Below are 19337 nucleotides of genomic sequence, written 5' to 3'. Positions count from 1 at the left end.
GCCAAGTTATTTGAAAATCCATCCATGGATGACAAAGATATGGACCAGAAACGAAAATTGCGGACAGACTGACAGACCGACAGACGGTTCAAAAACTATATGCCTCCCTTTGGGGGCATAAAAAATTGACTCAAATCTGGAGACACTCCAATATAACATTTTAAATTAAATTAAGAAATTCTGAAATACCTGTTTAGGGTCAGATTCCAGAGTTTTGAGCAAATTTTCCAAGAATCTATTCTGTCTCAACATGCTGTTTACTTGATGGTTACAGTCTGAAAGAACAAACAAGAGGGCCATGAAGGCCCTGTATCGCTTACCTGACCTATTGACTTAAAGATCATCAAGAATAACATTCTGACCAAGTTTCATTAAGATATGGTCATAAATGTGGTCTCTAAAAGTGTAAACTAGCTTTTCCTTTGATTTGACCCAGTGACCTAGTTTTTGACTCCACATGACCCAGATTCGAACTTGACCTAAAGATCATAAAGACTAACATTCTGACTACGTTTCATGAAGATACAGTCAAAAATGTGACCTCTGGATGGTTAACAAGCTTTTCCTTTGATCTGACCTAGTGACCTAGTTTTTAACCCTACCTGACCAAAATTCGAACTTGACCTATAGAATCATCAAGATTACCATTCTGAACAAGTTTCATTAAGATATGGTAATAAATGTTTATCACCCTAGGGGCAAAATTTGAACAATCTCCAAACAGGATCATAAGATGATGTCATATGCCAAATATCAAGGCTCTATGCCTTACGGTTTTGGACAAGAATATTTTTGAAAGTTTTTCAGAGTTCTGCAAGGAATATTAATTCTTTGAACAATTTTGAAAGGGGGCCACCCAAGGATCATTCCTGAGAAGTTTGGTGTAATTCTTCCCAGTGGTTTTCAAAAAGATTTTTTCACAAAATGTTGACAGACACCTGACAGACAACGAACATTGAGCGGTCACAAAAGCTCACCATGAACCTTTGGCTCAGGTGAGCTAAAAAGGTTTGTGAGAATGTTTAAACTGTAAGCACACATGATTTTTCTATAAAGAAGTCTGTCCAGTAGTATTGCTGTGATTATTTCAAGCTTTAATATGAAAATAAAACAAATACATTACCTACTTCAAAAATAAGATGTTCTGAAGCTACATAAAACAGGAGAGATAAATTTATTTAATACTTTTTTTTAAAAGAAAGCAAGAAAAAAAGCAAGTTGTAAGATATTTTAAACATCCTTGTTGCCATGGTAACATACTACTTCAAGATACAATAAGATACAATCTAAAAGCGTTTAATATTCCGCTCATATCTTAACAATAATGTCTTATTTATGTCATAAGAAAAATGACAATGAAGCCATCGAAAAACCCTTTGTAAAATATAGTTGTTAAAAAATGAGAGAAACTGCATTACCAGGGAAACATGAGCCCAATAAATCATACATTTTCTGGTTACATGAGAAAGCTAATGCATATATTATCAGCAATTCAAACTTCTATGGATAATTAAGAGCAAAACTAAAATTAGCTGGAAAGAGTTTAACATCCACATTTTCCTTCCTCTTTCAATATGATTGTTCCTTTGTTTGTTCATTTTGTCCTTGTGTGTTGACTTTGTGTGCGCGCGTGTGTGTATGCTTATTGTTCGTCTTGTCCTTATGTGTTGGCTTTAAGTGTGTGTGTGTGTGTTGTTCGTTTTGTCCTGATGTGTAAGCTTTGAGTGTGTGTGTGGTGCACGCGTTTGCGTGCTGGGGTTTTTTGAGGAGGCTGCACTTTTGGTGCGTGGCACTCCCTGTTTGATATTTTTCTTTGTTTTTACCTTTAAAGGGTCCTGCATTTCAAACCTGTAAAAATATTTACCTGAAGGGACATAAACTAATAAACACGACATTTTAGAAGCTAAAACATTCAATTACATTAATTATGAATTGCTACAGTTAATAAAATTATATCTACCCTGGGAACAATGTATCCTTCATCCTTAACGCAAGTGGTCTCTTAATAGACATGGTTTCTCGAGTAAGTCTGACCATATCTTTATAGTAAATTAATTTTTGCATGTTATTAAGTGTAAAAGCCTTATTTCTCTTGGAAATACATTCGAACTTAGATCACTCTAACACGGATAATTCAAAAACCTGTGACCTTTTGCTCAAACACATTGTCAGGTTACAACAAAATAACTACCAATAACTCAAATAAATTTTGCTTGTCTAGTTTAGTTCGAGTGAATGAAGTTCTGCTATACCCGAAACAATGTCAATAACAATCTAAATGCAAATGATAAAATAATCATTTTATCAACTTCTGTTTATTTTTGAGACGTCAGTTACTGTAAGGGGAGACCACTGTGTTTGAATATGAAAAGTATGTTACTCACCTGGCGAGAACACAATACTCCGAAAGAGAGCTTTAAGAACTGCGATCCCTTTTCGTTTATATTTGCTGATGTCATTGTTCATTCGCTTCGCCACGACCTTAAGTCTATCCGCAGGAAACTTTGTCTGGTAGAGGATTTCACGCAACCATTTCACACCAAGTTCATACTTCTCTTTCTCAACCTGACGCAAAAATATACATGGAAGATAAGTTTTTCCTGATGCAAGTGTATACATTGAAAATGAACTTTTTCAGACGCAAGTATATACATTAACAAGAGGACCATGATGGTCCTGAATCGGTCACCTGTCCCCACATGAACTGAGTATGACGTCGTTTATTCTGACCAATTTTCATGAAGATCCATTGAAAAATATGGCCTCTAGAGAGGTCACAAGGTATTTCTATTATTTGACATAATGACCTAGTTTTTGAAGGCATGTGACCCAGTTTTTAACCCTGACCTAGATATCATCAAGGTGAACATTCTCACCAATTTTCATGAAGATCTCAAGAAAAATATGGCCTCCAGAGAGGTCACAAGGTTTTTCTATTTTTAGACCTACTGATCTAGTTTTTGACCGCACGTGACTTAGTTTTGAACTTGACCTAGATATCATCAAGGTGAACATTCTCACCAATTTTCATGAAGATCCATTGAAAAATATGGCCTCTAGAGAGGTCAAAAGGTTTTTCTATGTTTAGACCTAGTGACCTAGTTTTTGACCACAGTTGACCCGGTTTCAAACTTGACCTAGATATCATCAAGATGAACATTCAGACCAACTTTCATACAGATCCCATGAAAAATATGACCTCTAGAGTGGTCACAAGGTTTTTCTATTATTTGACCTACTGACCTAGTTTTTGACTGCATGTGACCCAGTTTCAAACTTGACCTAGATATTATCAAGATGAACATTCTGACCAATTTTCATGCAGATCCCATGAAAAAGATGGCCTCTACAGAGGTCACAATGTTTTTCTATTATTTGACCAACTGACCTAGTTTTTGACCACACGTGACCCAGTTTCGAACTTAATCTAGATATCATCAAGATGAACATTCTGACCAATTTTCATGCAGATCCCATGAAAAATATGACCTCTAGAGAGTTCACAAGGTTTTTCTATTATTTGACCTACTGACCTAGTTTTTGATGGCACGTGACCCAGTTTCTGACCAATTTTCATGAAAATCCATTGAAAAATATGGCCTCTAGAGAGGTCACAAGGATTTTCTATTTTTAGACCTACTGACCTAGTTTTTGACCGCAGTTGACCCAGTTTCGAACTTTACCTAGATATCATCAAGATGAACATTCTGACCAGTTTTCATGCAGATCCCATGAAAAATATGGCCTCTACAGAAGTCACAAGGTTTTTCTATTATTTGACCTACTGACCTAGTTTTGGACCGCACGTGACCCAGTTTCAAATTTGGCCTAGATATCATCAAGATGAACATTCTGACCAATTTTCATGAAGATCCCATGAAAAATACGGCCTCTACAGAGGTCACAAGGTTTTTCTATTATTTGACCTACTGACCTAGCTTTGGATCGGACGTGACCCAGTTTCAAATTTGATCTAGATATCATCAAGATGAACATTCTGACCAATTTTCATGAAGATCCCATGAAAAATACGGCCTCTACACAGGTCACAAGGTTTTTCTATTATTTGACCTACTGACCTAGTTTTTGACCGCACGTGACCCAGTTTCGAATCTGACCTAGATATCATCAAGATGAACATTCAGACCAATTTTCATACAGATCCCATGAAAAATATGGCCTTTAGAGAGGTCACAAGGTTTTTCTATTATTTGACCTACTGACCTAGTTTTTGAGGGCATGTGACCCAGTTTCGAATTTGACCTAGATATCATCAAGGTGAACATTCTCACCAATTTTCATGAAGATCTCAAGAAAAATATGGCCTCCAGAGAGGTCACAAGGTTTTTCTATTTTTAGACCTACTGACCTAGTTTTTGACCGCACGTGACTTAGTTTTGAACTTGACCTAGATATCATCAAGGTGAACATTCTCACCAATTTTCATGAAGATCCATTGAAAAATATGGCCTCTAGAGAGGTCAAAAGGTTTTTCTATGTTTAGACCTAGTGACCTAGTTTTTGACCACAGTTGACCCGGTTTCAAACTTGACCTAGATATCATCAAGATGAACATTCAGACCAACTTTCATACAGATCCCATGAAAAATATGACCTCTAGAGTGGTCACAAGGTTTTTCTATTATTTGACCTACTGACCTAGTTTTTGACTGCATGTGACCCAGTTTCAAACTTGACCTAGATATTATCAAGATGAACATTCTGACCAATTTTCATGCAGATCCCATGAAAAAGATGGCCTCTACAGAGGTCACAATGTTTTTCTATTATTTGACCAACTGACCTAGTTTTTGACCACACGTGACCCAGTTTCGAACTTAATCTAGATATCATCAAGATGAACATTCTGACCAATTTTCATGCAGATCCCATGAAAAATATGACCTCTAGAGAGTTCACAAAGTTTTTCTATTATTTGACCTACTGACCTAGTTTTTGATGGCACGTGACCCAGTTTCTGACCAATTTTCATGAAGATCCATTGAAAAATATGGCCTCTAGAGAGGTCACAAGGATTTTCTATTTTTAGACCTACTGACCTAGTTTTTGACCGCAGTTGACCCAGTTTCGAACTTTACCTAGATATCATCAAGATGAACATTCTGACCAGTTTTCATGCAGATCCCATGAAAAATATGGCCTCTACAGAAGTCACAAGGTTTTTCTATTATTTGACCTACTGACCTAGTTTTGGACCGCACGTGACCCAGTTTCAAATTTGGCCTAGATATCATCAAGATGAACATTCTGACCAATTTTCATGAAGATCCCATGAAAAATACGGCCTCTACAGAGGTCACAAGGTTTTTCTATTATTTGACCTACTGACCTAGCTTTGGATCGGACGTGACCCAGTTTCAAATATGATCTAGATATCATCAAGATGAACATTCTGACCAATTTTCATGAAGATCCCATGAAAAATACGGCCTCTACACAGGTCACAAGGTTTTTCTATTATTTGACCTACTGACCTAGTTTTTGACCGCACCTGACCCAGTTTCGAATCTGACCTAGATATCATCAAGATGAACATTCAGACCAATTTTCATACAGATCCCATGAAAAATATGGCCTTTAGAGAGGTCACAAGGTTTTTCTATTATTTGACCTACTGACCTAGTTTTTGAGGGCATGTGACCCAGTTTCGAATTTGACCTAGATATCATTAAGGTGATCATTCTGACCAATTTTCATGAAGATCTTGTGAAATATATAGCCTCTAGAAAGGTCACAAGGTTTTTCTATTTTTAGACCTACTGACCTAGTTTTTGACCGAATGTGACCCAGTTTCGAACTTGACCTAGATATCATCAAGGTGAACATTCTGACCAATTTTCATAAAGACCCCATGAAAAATGTGACCTCTAGAGTGGTCACAAGCAAAAGTTTAAGGATGCACAGACGGACGCTTGGACGGACGACGGACGCTGTGCAATCACAAAAGCTCACCTTGTCACTGTGAGCTAAAAACTAGCTTCTCCTGACGCAAGTATACACATTCAAAATAACTTTTTCCTGACATAAGAATATACATTAAATAATTTTTTCCCCAACAGTAATGCTATGCTTAATTATATTTCAGCAAAATGATCTTTCTTGAACAACTGGCAACTCATTTTTTTTATTTTAAATATTAATATTTTGGCAATTTTCCAAAAACTACTCAGATATTGTGAAGTAAATTACTGTAACAGCTCAGAAAATAAAGCAAAATGATCGACAGTCAACAGTTTGTAACTCCAAACGATCTTTGAAAAAAGACAAATGAATGCGTGTCCTACCTGTATTTTCATCTTGACAACCTGAGGGAAACTACCACAACTAAAGTTACCCCCATCCACCCCAATACACGACTCTGTACTCAATGTGTCGGCCTCTAACTGAGATATAATCTCCTCATGTGATACCAAAACTGAAAAGGAGGTAAAAATTCAAAATTAAATTTTCTTTCGTTATTTTAATTCCCTATTATACCTCTGTGCCACCCCGAGGTTTCTTACGAGTTCACATGTATATGTAGGTAGGTGATATATGTATTATCAAAAATATCAACCCAATTTAAAACACTACGTCTTGTGAGAGTTAAAAAGCACTATCTCAGCCATATAATCTGCTACAAAGTGCTAATTTCTAAATATTTATTCCATAAAAGGTTGAAAAGTCTTCTTGCAGAATTCTTTCATGTGAGTAAGCCATACGGCTTCCTTGCAAAAGTTTTAGGGTTTTTTCAAGGTGCCTGCCTGTGCGGCACAAAATGTTTTATTTCACCTTCCAAGCTAGATTATAAGTTGCCACTTCTTTTCATATCACAGTCAATTCCTTAGTTCTTTCTACATTTTGTAATAGTCATCATCCCTAGTTTTCAAACTATAGTCAATATCATAGCCTTCAAACTATAATCTATTCTATAGTTTTCATACTATTGTCCTTCCATAGTTTTCAAACTATAGTGTTTCAAAGGTTTTAAGCTTCATTTCAAACTATTATTTAAAACTACAAGTTCAGACCATTCTACAGTATTGAAACTATAGTCCATTTCAAACTTACCTCCATCTCTAAGAACTGGACTCTCAAACAGTAATTCACAATACAGAGGCAGGAAATATTTCAGATCTTGTGGTAAACATGTAGAATCTAACATCACATGCATCTGAAACATTCCAGAAAATCCACCTTAGTCTCTGTTTCTAAGGATTCTTAACCCTTAGCATGCTAAATTTCTAATATGGACCGGTCCGTCATTCAATTTGGGCAATACCATTTATTATTCGAAGGGGTATTCACTGAAAATTTACTGACTGAATAGCGAACAGTGTAGACCATGATCAGCCTGCACGGATGTGCAGGCTAATCTTGGTCTGCACTGCTCGCAAAGGCAGAATCACTTGGCACCAGCTGGCTAAAGGTTAAACATGATTGTCATTTAAAGGTCCAATACTAAGGAAAGTGAACATTTTAATTTCTTTTAAAAAGCACTGAAACTATTTCATTTTATTGGAAAATGAAAGTTGATATGTAGAAATTCGAAATAAATCGCACTATATGTACAATTATTTTTCTATGAAGTATGAAGAAAGTTAAAAATCTGGGGGTCATTCTGTCGATTCATTGAAATTTCAACATAATACACATACATTTCTTTGAGTTCCAAAGACCTTCTGTAAATTTTGACCTGCCAATCTTCATTATTTAGTGTCTTGCAGAAGTCTATGCACTGGCTATGAAAAAAATTGCCAACTCACTTTCCCTTAGTAATGGACCTTTAAAGAAATTAATTATAGTAATTTTCAAAATCACAGATTATCTACTGATTTATGTAAGAACATGACACTGTATTGTTGATAGTCCAAATTTTGTGTCCATCAATTAATTAATCAATTAATAATTTAATATATATACCTAATCAATTTAGTATTTAAACGGCCTGTTCATTAATTATTCATAACTGAATTCAGATGTATATAGGTGCTGACATCTCACGTCTAGGAAGTGGCAAATAAAATTACTGCTGTTTTTTTGCTCTTTTTGAACGTAACAACAATGATAATAATAAACTTAATATAAGGTTCTTATGGAGCATGCATATTAATAAGAGTGACTATTTTTTAAAACAAATGATCACAACATGTACACAGTTCGAAGACGTAAACTGACGCAGATATTTACATGCTTGCCCAGCAGAACCATACGCATGATTCCGAGAATTAATTACAATGTAGAAAACAAAATATAAATATGAATGCTGATATTCTTTTACAGAGAAATGCAGGAGACTAGTCTTTAAATTACTCATCTCACCTGCACAAAGTTTGTGTGCACATCATCCAGCTGAAACCTGAATGGAATATTGTCCAATGGAAATGCAGCATTTTGTTTCCCAGAGTCCTTTGCACTTTGTTCAGGTTTCCTGTTACAGCTGGGAACTATGGGATGGAAATTAATGGAATCCACATTTGGAACATCTACACTAGTTAGTACAGAATCTGAGGCCTCTTTCTGAAAATATGAAAAAAATCAGATTTTAAGCTGAGCAAAACCTTCTTTCTATCGCATATGCAATATTCTTTCTTTTAAGAAAATCTGTTTTTGGCATCACGTAACAGATGCTTAATATGACAGTGACAAGAAATCTGTTCAGTTAAGATACGTGCATTTGACCCCTATGAATTCTGTGCAGAAGTCTAAGCCCTACCTAGATATTTTTGTCACATGATTAACACATGTGAGCACCTGTGTAATATAGATAAACACACACACACACACAAAACTTACTCATATGCATTTAAGAAACTCAAGCAAAAATCTAAACAGTCATGTAAAAAACAAATGAAAGGAAGCATCAGTTGTCATGTCAGCGCATTAACTCAATAAGTGCATATATATTATATAAGCACTTATTGAGTTATTGTGCTGACATGACGATATTCTGCAAACCTGAACTTCAGCATTTGCAAATTTTGCTAAAGATCTTAAACATCACATAACCAATGACTATTTTAACATGTGATTATCTGGCAGGAGTCTATCTTGTCTGCCTGCTGTTTCAAACTTGTACTTCACAATAGGTTGACTTAAAGACACATGGTCACGTATGGGCATAGAGAATATCTGTCATGAATATGCATGAATCCAAGATGGCATCCCCCTATTGTTAATGGGTTTCTTTTGACAGTACCCTTGTATCAATTACATGCTCAGTCAAGTTTTAGTGTTCCTTCTCAAGAGAAGAAGCAATAAATAGATAATTAATACACACTTGTTTACTTTGCTTGTTTTAGTCAATTAATCCTACACTACAGTCATCTACTTCCATTCTGATTTTCTGTGCTCCCATCACTTTTGCAAACCAAAAATTCCTAACAAGCTAGTGATCACTTTCCTCCAGTGATCACTTTCCTCCAGTGATCACTTTCCTTCAGTGATAACTTTCCTCCAGTGATCAGATGAGGAAACACAAATTATTCTAGTATTGGTAATTCCAGGGTTCACATGAATATATACTAGGACTGTATATTGGACAGCAAAACACAATCATATCTGAATCATAATCAATTTTTGGTCCTAGTAATTGCTTAAAACCAGTATGTTTCTATTGATAGTTTATTCTAACAATATATTATTTATTAGTCTCAAAACAAAAGCTGTCACTACTGGTGACAAATGCCTCCGAAGCATACCCAAGAATGCAGTTGTATGCGTCATAAAATCACACATCATTTCACTAGCTTGACCTTGACCTAAGAGGCCCGGGTCATTATTTAAAGCGTGACACACATTCTCAATACGGTTAACATTTGTTTTATGAACCAGACATGAAAAACCTCTGACTTTTCAGTGTCACCTTGACCTTGGAGCTAGGGATCTGAGTCTTGTGCATGACACCTCATCTCGTTATAGGGAACATAATTATGCCAAGTCATTTCAAAATCCCTTCATCAATGGCAGTGTTATGGACTGTACAAGAATCAGACCCTGTTAACCTTTAACCTCTAAGCGTGACCTTGACCTTAGAGCTATGGGTCTGGATCTTGCGCTTGACACATCGTCTCATTATGAGGAACATTCATGCCAAGTTATTTGAAAATCCCTTCATAGATGGCAGAGTTATGGACTGGACAGGGGCATAAAAAAAGAAGAAAAGCTAAATTATCTGAGATATATCAATTAGACTATGTTTACTCTAGGGGCCTCCGTGGCTGAGTGGTTAAGGTCCCTGACTTCAAATCACTTGCCCCTCATCGATGGGGGTTCGAGTCTCACTCGGGGTGTTGAATTCTTCATGTGAGGAAGCCATCCAGCTGGCTTACAGAAGGTCAGTGGTTCATGCAATTTCATACCTTTTTGCACGACAGAAACATCATTTTAATTTAGGATATATTCATATGTGTTATGATTTACCCTTTAAAACTGCTTTAACATTTTTGTCAACTTACATAATATATACAGTAAAAAATTAACTTCTAACAAGCTGATACTAAAATGAAATACATGTAAGCATTTTACAGTGAACTTAATACAGTTTTGCTTGTATCAAAATATGTAATACAAGACAGGTAGGATTTGTAAAGGTACAAACAATATTTATTTTGTCTCTATTTTATATGCCTGTATAACAGATAGAAATCAATATTTTCAATGGTTTGACAAGTATACCTGAATAATATTTCTACTGACTGGTTTCTTAACTCTTACCCTGCTAAATTTCTATAATGAGCTTGTCCATCTTTCAATTAACAGTTAAAAGGGGTGCTAACCAAAAAAGATACTGAATGAATGGCGAACAATGCAGATCATGATCAGACTGCATGGATGTGCAGGCTGATAATGATCTATATTGGTCACAAAGTCAGAATCAATCATATCAAACATGATAAGTTAGTTCTGTGAAAAGTCTTTTCAAAATTTCTGTCTGATTTCACAAGCAACAAAGAAATCATCTTTCAAAGGATTAGCTCCCTTTACCATCTATTAGTGGGCATTTTTAAGGATACATCTTTAATAAATCCACAAGATTAACTAAAGCTGGTAGAATATTGGACACGATGATCCTGTTTCATGTAAAGAACTGGAGAGAGAACTGGAACAAGAGGACCATGATGGTCCTGAATCACTCACCTGTTCCCACATGACCCAGATTCGAGTATGACGTCGTTTTTTCTATTATTTGACATAGTGACCTAGTTTTTGAGCTCATGTGACCCAGTTTTGAACTTGATCCAGATATCATCAAGATAAAAATTCTGACCGATTTTCATGAAGATCCATTGAAAAATATGGCTTTTAGAGAGGTCACAAGGTTTTTCTATTATTTGACCTATTGACCTAGTTTTTGAAGGTATGTGACCCAGTTTTGAACAAGACTTAGATATTATCAAGGTGAACATTCTCACTAATTTTCACGAAGATCTCATGAAAAATATGGCCTCAAGAGAGGTCACAAGTTTTTTTTATTATTTGACCTACTAACCTAGTTTTTGAAGGCACGTGACCCAGTTTCGAACTTGATCTAGATATCATCAAGGTGGACATTCTGACCAATTTTCATGAAGATCCATTCAACAGTATGGCCTCTAGAAAGGTCACAAGGTTTTTCTATTTTTAGACCTACTGACCTAGTTTTTGACCGCAGTTGACCCAGTTTCAAACTTCACCTAGATATCATCAAGATGAACATTCAGACCAACTTTCATACAGATCCCATGAAAAATATGGCCTCTAGCGAGGTCACAAGGTTTTTTCATTATTTGAACTACTGACCTAGTTTTTTAAGCCATGTGACCCAGTTTCGAACCTGACCTAGATATCATCAAGATGAACATTCAGACCAAGTTTCATACAGATCCCATGAAAAATATGGCCTCTAGAGAAGTCACAAGGTTTTTTCATTACTTGACCTACTGACCTAGTTTTTGATGGCACGTGACCCAGTTTCGAACTTGACCTAGATATCATCAAGATGAACACTCTGACCAATTTTCATGAAGATCCATACAAACATATGACCTCTAGAGAGGTCACAAGGTTTTTCTATTTTTAGACCAACTGGCCTAATTTTGGACCTCACGTGACCCAGTTTCGAACTTGACTTAGATATCATCAAGTTGAAAACTCTGACCAATTTTCATGAAGATCCATTGAAAAATATGGCCTCTAGGGAGGTCACAAGGATTTTCTATTTTTAGACCTACTGACCTAGTTTTTTACCGAGTTGACCCAGTTTTGAACTTGACCTAGATATCATCAAGATGAACATTCTGACCAATTTTCGTGCAGATCCCATGAAAAATACGGCCTCTACAGAAGTCACAAGGTTTTTCTATTGTCTGACCTACTGACCTAGTTTTTGACTGCACGTGATCCAGTTTCGAACCTGACCTAGATATCATCAAGATGAACATTCAGACCAACTTTCATACAGATCCCATCAAAAATATGGCCTTTAGAGAGGTCACAAGGTTTTTCTATTATTTGACCTACTGACCTAGTTTTTGAAGGCACTTGACCCAGTTTCGAACCTGACCTAGATATCATCAAGGTGGACATTCTGACCAATTTTCATAAAGATCTTGTGAAATATATGGCCTGTAGAGAGGTCATAAGGCTTTTCTATTTTTAGACCTACTGACCTAGTTTTTGAACGCACGTGACCCAGTTTCGAATCTGACCTAGATATCATCAAGATGAACATTCAGACCAACTTTCATACAGATCCCATGAAAAATATGGCCTTTAGAGAGGTCACAAGGTTTTTCTATTATTTGACCTACTGACCTAGTTTTTGAAGGCACGTGACCCAGTTTCGAACTTGACCTAGATATCATCAAGGTGAACATTCCGACCAAATTTCATGAAGATCTTTTGAAATATATGGCCTCTAGAGAGGTCACAAGGTTTTTCTATTTTTAGACCTACTGACCTAGTTTTTGAACGCACATGACCCAGTTTCGAACTTGACCTAGATATCATCAAGGTGAACATTCTGACCAATTTTCATAAAGACCCCATGAAAAATGTGACCTCTAGAGTGGTCACAAGCAAAAGTTTACGCAAGGACGCACGGCGGACGCTGCATGATCACAAAAGCTCACCTTGTCACTTTGTGACAGATAAGCTAAAAAAGGACAATCCTGTTTCAGGTAAATGATCCTGTTTCATGTAAAATCTCTATTTTTTTCTTTAGAAAAAATCTTGTTACAAAATATGTGCAACAAACATTAGATTATATCTCATCTGTAATACAGGTAATGCATTGTGCATGTTCATAAACGTACAATAAACTGGCATTTTTTATTTATTTTACAAAGACTTGTTCAATCAATATCAAATGAAAACTAGTTGAAAGTGAATTCAACTGAAGGGAGAGATATCAGAATAATTCTTTTTGTGAAGGTAAATATTTATCATTCACTTTTTATTTGGATTAGTCATAATATTTTTGTTTCTCTTTTGGTTGTGTTTTAATTTGGGTGAAATTTTTATACATGTTTTGACAGTTTACTACCTTAAGCACAATACTTTTGACTATATTTATGAGAATATCTTTCAAAATCTAATAACAGTAGGTCTGCACCACTACTCACTTTCAGAGTACTCACTTTTTATGGATTCTGAGGTAATTTTATTTCATCTAAAATGAGTACAGTGCAACCTCTGTACAGCAACATCCTTTGGGTGGTAGAAATATTGACTGTTATGAAGAGGTTGTTGTTCTGGAGAGGTAAATTTCATAGAGTTATTTAGCTTAGGGAAATTCTGAAGAGGTTGTACTGTAGGTTATCCCTTTAATATCAAGGTCACCTCAAAAGCTACATAATAAATCGTGACTTTTCAACTTTTGATTGTGGATGGTGGATGGTGGACTGTGGACCCCAGTTGTCCCTCCGTGTATTACTTCAAGCACAAACAGGCAACAAGTAGTCTAACCACTGACCCTCCACACATAACAAATTCTACATCAAAAGCAATGTTCCGAACCCGCAGCATTGAGGGGCAAGTGATTCAAAATCAAATACCTCAACCACTCAGACCACACAATGGTTCCCTTGAAACCGACTCATTCGGCAGTTGAGTTAATAAACAACATCACAAGGAACAAGTAAAATCATCACTCATTTGAGCCGTACCATGAGAAAATCAACATAGTGGGTTTGCGACCAGCATGGATCCAGACCAGCCTGCGCATCTGCCCAATCTGGTCAGGACCCATGCTGTTTGCTTTTAAAGCCTACTGCAATTAGAGAAACCGTTGGCAAACCGCATGGATCCTGACCAGACTACGCGGATGCACAGGCTGGTCTGGATGCATGCTGGTTGCAAACCCACTATGTTGGTTTTCTCATGGCGCGGCTCATTTTATTTTTAAAAGGTGAATTATCCATGAATTCATGTCCACACGAAAGTCGATTTTGTCCAAACCCGAGAAAATGAAATGATTTTACAGTACCATAATATATGCTACCATGTGTTTTATTTCATTTTTTTATGTCACAGATTAATTTTAGGACTGTATCTTCAAAACATACATGCAGAAATAATTTATAAATGATCAACCAATAATCTATCATGCATTTTATTTTCTGCTGCACTGTCCTGTATAACTAGATAATTTAAGTAGTCTCAAAAAGTTGTCCCCCTTTAAAATGAATGCCAGAAATAAAAGATTCCTGAAAATTATGTTAAACCTATTCATGTGAAATTTCATCACTTGGTCTTTCAAACTGTCGAGCAAACAAATAAATGTCACAGTCAGTGACTATTAAAAAAGTGTTCTACATCTTAAAACAACTCTAGTACAATATTTTCAACAGTTCCAAACTCTGATGCACTTGCTATATAATATCTAAGTCTTGTCCTTTGAAATATACCAAAGTGACCATTTTCTGGCAGTCCCTGTTGAGGTCTTTTAATACAATGTCAACAGTAGCGATAATACTGGATGTTCTTTGTGGTATATTGGAGTAGAAATGTTAAAAAAATTAAGAGGAATGACTGATAGACTGTGCATAATTATAAACTTCCCAATAAATCTAAGTCCATTAAAGATGATTTTATTTTTATCAAAACAAATGTGAACAAGTTACTACAAAATGTTAACAAAAAATAACATTGTCTTTACAGAATGTCTGGAATTCCAGAGCATTATAAAGTGTTACAAACACAGCTGTGTCAGATTCCTGACTTTGACAACAAACTGAGCGAGGTTCTTGACGAAATTGGAGTAAACGATGAAATGGTTCAGAGAAGAAGGCGAAACGAACTACTTTCTGAAACTTTGGGGACTATAGTGACCAAATTAAGGGGCTATGATCGGCCGGAGTATCACTTTGGCAGTCGTTCAGAAGGTACGACCACCGTTGGACTACAGTCTGATATAGATCGTCTCTACTGCGTTAAAGACATAAATGTGGTACAGAATAGAAAGGAGCTCCAACCCGAAGATAGTTCTAACACAATGAACCTTCTTATGGTACAAGATGACAGCATTGCTCCTGGATACTGCCATCTAGAAGTACTTAATGAGAAACTGCAGTATTCATCTGAAGATGTAACTCTTAAAAATGATCATTATATCAGGGTTAGAGACGGACGAATATTCTACAAGAACACAGTTATGCAAGATTTTATACCAGGACATGGGGAACGCCATGGTCCATCCTGGGCAGGAACTAGTCAAACTGGTTTTACCGATCAAGATACAGTGGCCGCTTTTCATTGTAAAACGTGGCCATACCAAGCCAGAGACTGGTTAAATCAGTCAAGTTTAGGAGGATGGCCAACAGATGAAATGAAAAGAAAGTGTATGAATGCTGGCTGTTTTGTTGTTCCAACTGGCAGCAGCCCTGATATTGAAATGGAATGGAGAATTTCAACCTCTATTGCCGAACGACAACTCGTGTTCAGCTTGAATATCACACAGCTGAGGTGTTACATCCTTATGAAAATGCTGATAAAAACTTTTATGAAGGAAACACAGAAAAACAAAATTTCCAGCTTTATGTGCAAAAGTGTCCTGCTGTACTGCATAGAGTCTTCACTTCCCGACGAATGGCAAAAAAGCAATTTGTCTCAATGTCTGATAAAATGCTTGGAGAGGTTAAAGGCATGTATACGGGAAGAAAGATGCCCACACTTTATCATACCAAAAAACAATCTGATGGCAGGCAAATTTTCAGCAGAAGTCAAAAAGAATTTACTTGAAATGATGCAATATATTACTGGTTACACCCGGCTTGTATTAGCAAAGGCGATAAAGATTGACGATTTAAGTCAAAGATTCTCGAAAAAACTTGGACTACCAATCAAAGGAGAAGTAGATGACACCCCACTTGAAATATGCTGCCACATCAAAGCACAATTCCTCATCGATACTGCTGTGACTATCAGATCCCATCAACTAACATACCTCAAACATATGTGCATGCATCACAAAAGTTATAAGGACAAAGAGAATTTCCTACAAACGTCTCTACAAAATCTTGACCATCAAACAAGCCGTGGTGATGAATTTCAGCAAGAAGTACACAATATTTTTGCACCTTTCGTCTCCTCATTTTATGGATCAATACTAGCATCTCGGTTTGGTATCTGCTCCGACAACACCCGGTCCAATGAGGCATTAGCCTTGCTCAACGAAGGCTCGGATTCGGATGTTTCATCTGGAAGACTGAAACTGGCCTCCACATTTTACTGTTCTGGAGATATGGAAAGGACAGAGTCAATTCTTCAAATCACAGAGGCTAAATACGATCTGCGAACAGTTGAACCAATATGCAGATGCACACATATAATGGTACGAAGTGAAACAATCAATATGTTGAAATTTCAGGAGGTGAAAAATGAGGTTGTAAAGAACAATGTAGCATTTTGTGTAGTATTTCTACCATGCGAAATGAAGTGTGTGCCGAAAGAATTGCAGTATGAGATGTTCCGATCCACTGGACAAGAAACGGCTGGGGATGGGGAAGTATCTTGGATGGACTGGGCTGTTGTAGATTCGCTCCCTTACCTCTATTTTCTGCAGTACAAGATATACAAACAACTACACAGGGGAGATGCCCAGCAGACGGCACTGCTTCATTTAGTGAATACAGCTGAAACAACACCGAATCTAGGTCACCGAGAAACTGCACTGAACCTTATTGGTCAGTGTATGGAAGAGGAGAACAGACCTATTGATGCCTTGCAATATTTTGCAAAGTCACTCAACTTGCGCCGAAAAAACAATGCAGCCAAAATCCATATTTGCAGATGCCTGGCAAATATAATTCAGAACAATGTGACAACGACCACAACACTTTATGAAAGAGAACCAGCTTATAATTAAAATCCTTTACTACTGCTTCACAAATATAACAGATTATTACAGAGTATTACTACAGTCAATATTAACTGGTTTGGAGGACATGCTGAAGAAATATAATGAAGTCTGAAACCTTGTACGCTTGTATGAATAATTATTTGCATTCATTGACATTTTTCATCACTCTGAATGAAATTTTAAGCAAATACATGTACATGTTCACATACTGCTCCTGGAATTAGAACCTCCTATTTTAAATGAAGACCTTAATTCTGATGTTCATCCACTGACGTCAAAGAAAATCATTACCAGTTCATCATTGAGTGCGTGCGATGATTCTTCAATGAACAAATGATTATAACTTCAGTTCATCACTGAGCGGGTGCATTGTGTCTCCAATGACCTGATAATTACAACTTCAGTTCCTCATTTAATGTGTGAGGTGTGTCTCAAATGACCTGATGATTATGCTTTCAGTTCATAACAGAAAATAATGCAAAGATAGTAACGGTTAGCAAGAAAAATGATCTTACATGTCTGACTAAGATTAACATTTCTCTTACCCTTAAAGAACATAATTTCAAATTGTTTCTTAAAAACGTAATGTATCAGATGCAACCTGATAATTTTAGTTACAGTTTGATAATACATATACAAACCACCTTTATTTAGTGACTTTTGATTATCAAAGAGAGCGCTTTATATACTTCCACAACATTTTCTCTTCAGTTTATAGATACAGTAAAACACCGTTCGCTCGAGGTTACAAGGGGATCAGCAAAATGCTCGAGTTATCCATGGTTTCGAGCGACCTAAACATTGACCAACATACGAAGAAAATTAAAGTTTGTTTTACCAATTGTCATCGGGATAATTTGCAGGGTAATGACAGACATTTCAATATGTAATTTGTAAATGGCCATTGAGATGAAACAACAAAGACTTTTTTATTTTTATTTATCAACAAGGGCATATCATAATATTGTCTAAATTTTATGAAAAGGCTATATTATTCATTTTATTTGCATGCAAACAACTGCTGATTAAAATACTAAGATCTCATAACTATCTTCTCGATCCCACAGGTAAGATGTTTTAAATAATCAGTAATTGATCGATATTTGATCAAACATTTCTTCAACCTTTTATCAGTAATAAATCTCATTATAATATCAAATATATCAACAAACAAACATTTAAGGTACATGTAGTCGGGAAATAGACCACCCAATTCTTACGGCGTGTGAAAACATACATTCTGACTGACGAAGGTGTGAAAAATTTTGACACCTCTGCTCGAATTTGCCAACAGAAACAAAGAATAAAGTAATAAACAGGGACCAGGTGCCATGCTTGAGCGATTGAGTTATCGATGCTCGACACAGCCCTAGTAATTTCACATAGAAAATAGAAGGAAATCGGCTGGGACCACATGAATTGCTCGAGCGAGCCCGGGTGCTCGAGTCATCGATGCTTGAGCGAGCGGTGTTTCACTGTACTTCCCTATAAATGACCTTTTGTTGAAGCAACCAGCAACCAGATACAAACAGCCACAGCAGACAAAGCCCCCAAGCCAAAAAACACTTTCAGCAATACCTTCTAGATTTGAACTCATTTTTCAGTTTCAGGAAATTGTACATTTGACAATATCTCTAACAAGAGCTGTCAGTAAGACAGCCAAGCTCGACAATTCGAAATATTGTCCCAGAAGCAGGAAAATATTACCCAAAAAGAGCTGTCACTAATGGTAACAAATGCCCCCGCAGCACCTTGACCTTTGACCTGGTGACCTAAAAGTCAGTAGGGGTCGTGTATTCAATAAGTACTATCAGCATGTGAAGTTTGAAGGTCCTGGGTGCAGTGGTTCGCGAGTAAAGTGCCTTCATGCAAAAAGTTAACGTTGTGACTAATGAACTAACTAACGAACGAACGGACGGACAGTTGAAAACTAATATGCCTCCCTTCGGGGGCATAATAACTAACAAACGAACGAACGGACGGACAGTTGAAAACT

General features: G+C 36.6%; 2 protein-coding genes across 3 annotated transcripts in view; one reads left to right on the top strand and one right to left on the bottom strand.

Moving 5' to 3' along the window:
* LOC123528508 (uncharacterized protein C05D11.1-like) overlaps positions 1-19337 on the bottom strand; it is a 112632-nt gene that overhangs the window by 21326 nt on the left and 71969 nt on the right. For both annotated transcript variants that reach the window (XM_053525515.1, XM_053525514.1), the window contains exons 13-17: positions 8323-8520; positions 7072-7174; positions 6306-6436; positions 2385-2565; positions 190-275 (exon numbers count right to left, since the gene is read on the bottom strand). In XM_053525515.1, coding sequence (XP_053381490.1) covers positions 190-275; positions 2385-2565; positions 6306-6436; positions 7072-7174; positions 8323-8520 — 699 coding nt within the window. The remainder of the gene's footprint in view (positions 1-189; positions 276-2384; positions 2566-6305; positions 6437-7071; positions 7175-8322; positions 8521-19337) is intronic.
* LOC123557324 (uncharacterized) lies at positions 13261-17990 on the top strand. The gene is made up of 2 exons (XM_045348741.2): positions 13261-13413; positions 15142-17990. The coding sequence occupies exon 2, from the start codon at positions 15143-15145 to the stop codon at positions 17345-17347; it is 2205 nt and encodes a 734-aa protein (XP_045204676.2). The 5' UTR covers positions 13261-13413; position 15142; the 3' UTR covers positions 17348-17990.

This window comes from Mercenaria mercenaria, chromosome 15, assembly GCF_021730395.1.
Source record: "Mercenaria mercenaria strain notata chromosome 15, MADL_Memer_1, whole genome shotgun sequence".
NCBI lineage: Eukaryota > Metazoa > Mollusca > Bivalvia > Venerida > Veneridae > Mercenaria > Mercenaria mercenaria.
The sequence above is the reverse complement of the archived record's forward strand: the minus strand, read 5'-3'. Positions and strand labels throughout refer to the sequence as shown.

Bases quoted from the DNA above. Each gene is read 5' to 3' on its own strand.
- LOC123557324 (XM_045348741.2), top strand. From the start codon at position 15,143: ATGTCTGGAATTCCAGAGCATTATAAAGTGTTACAAACACAGCTGTGT.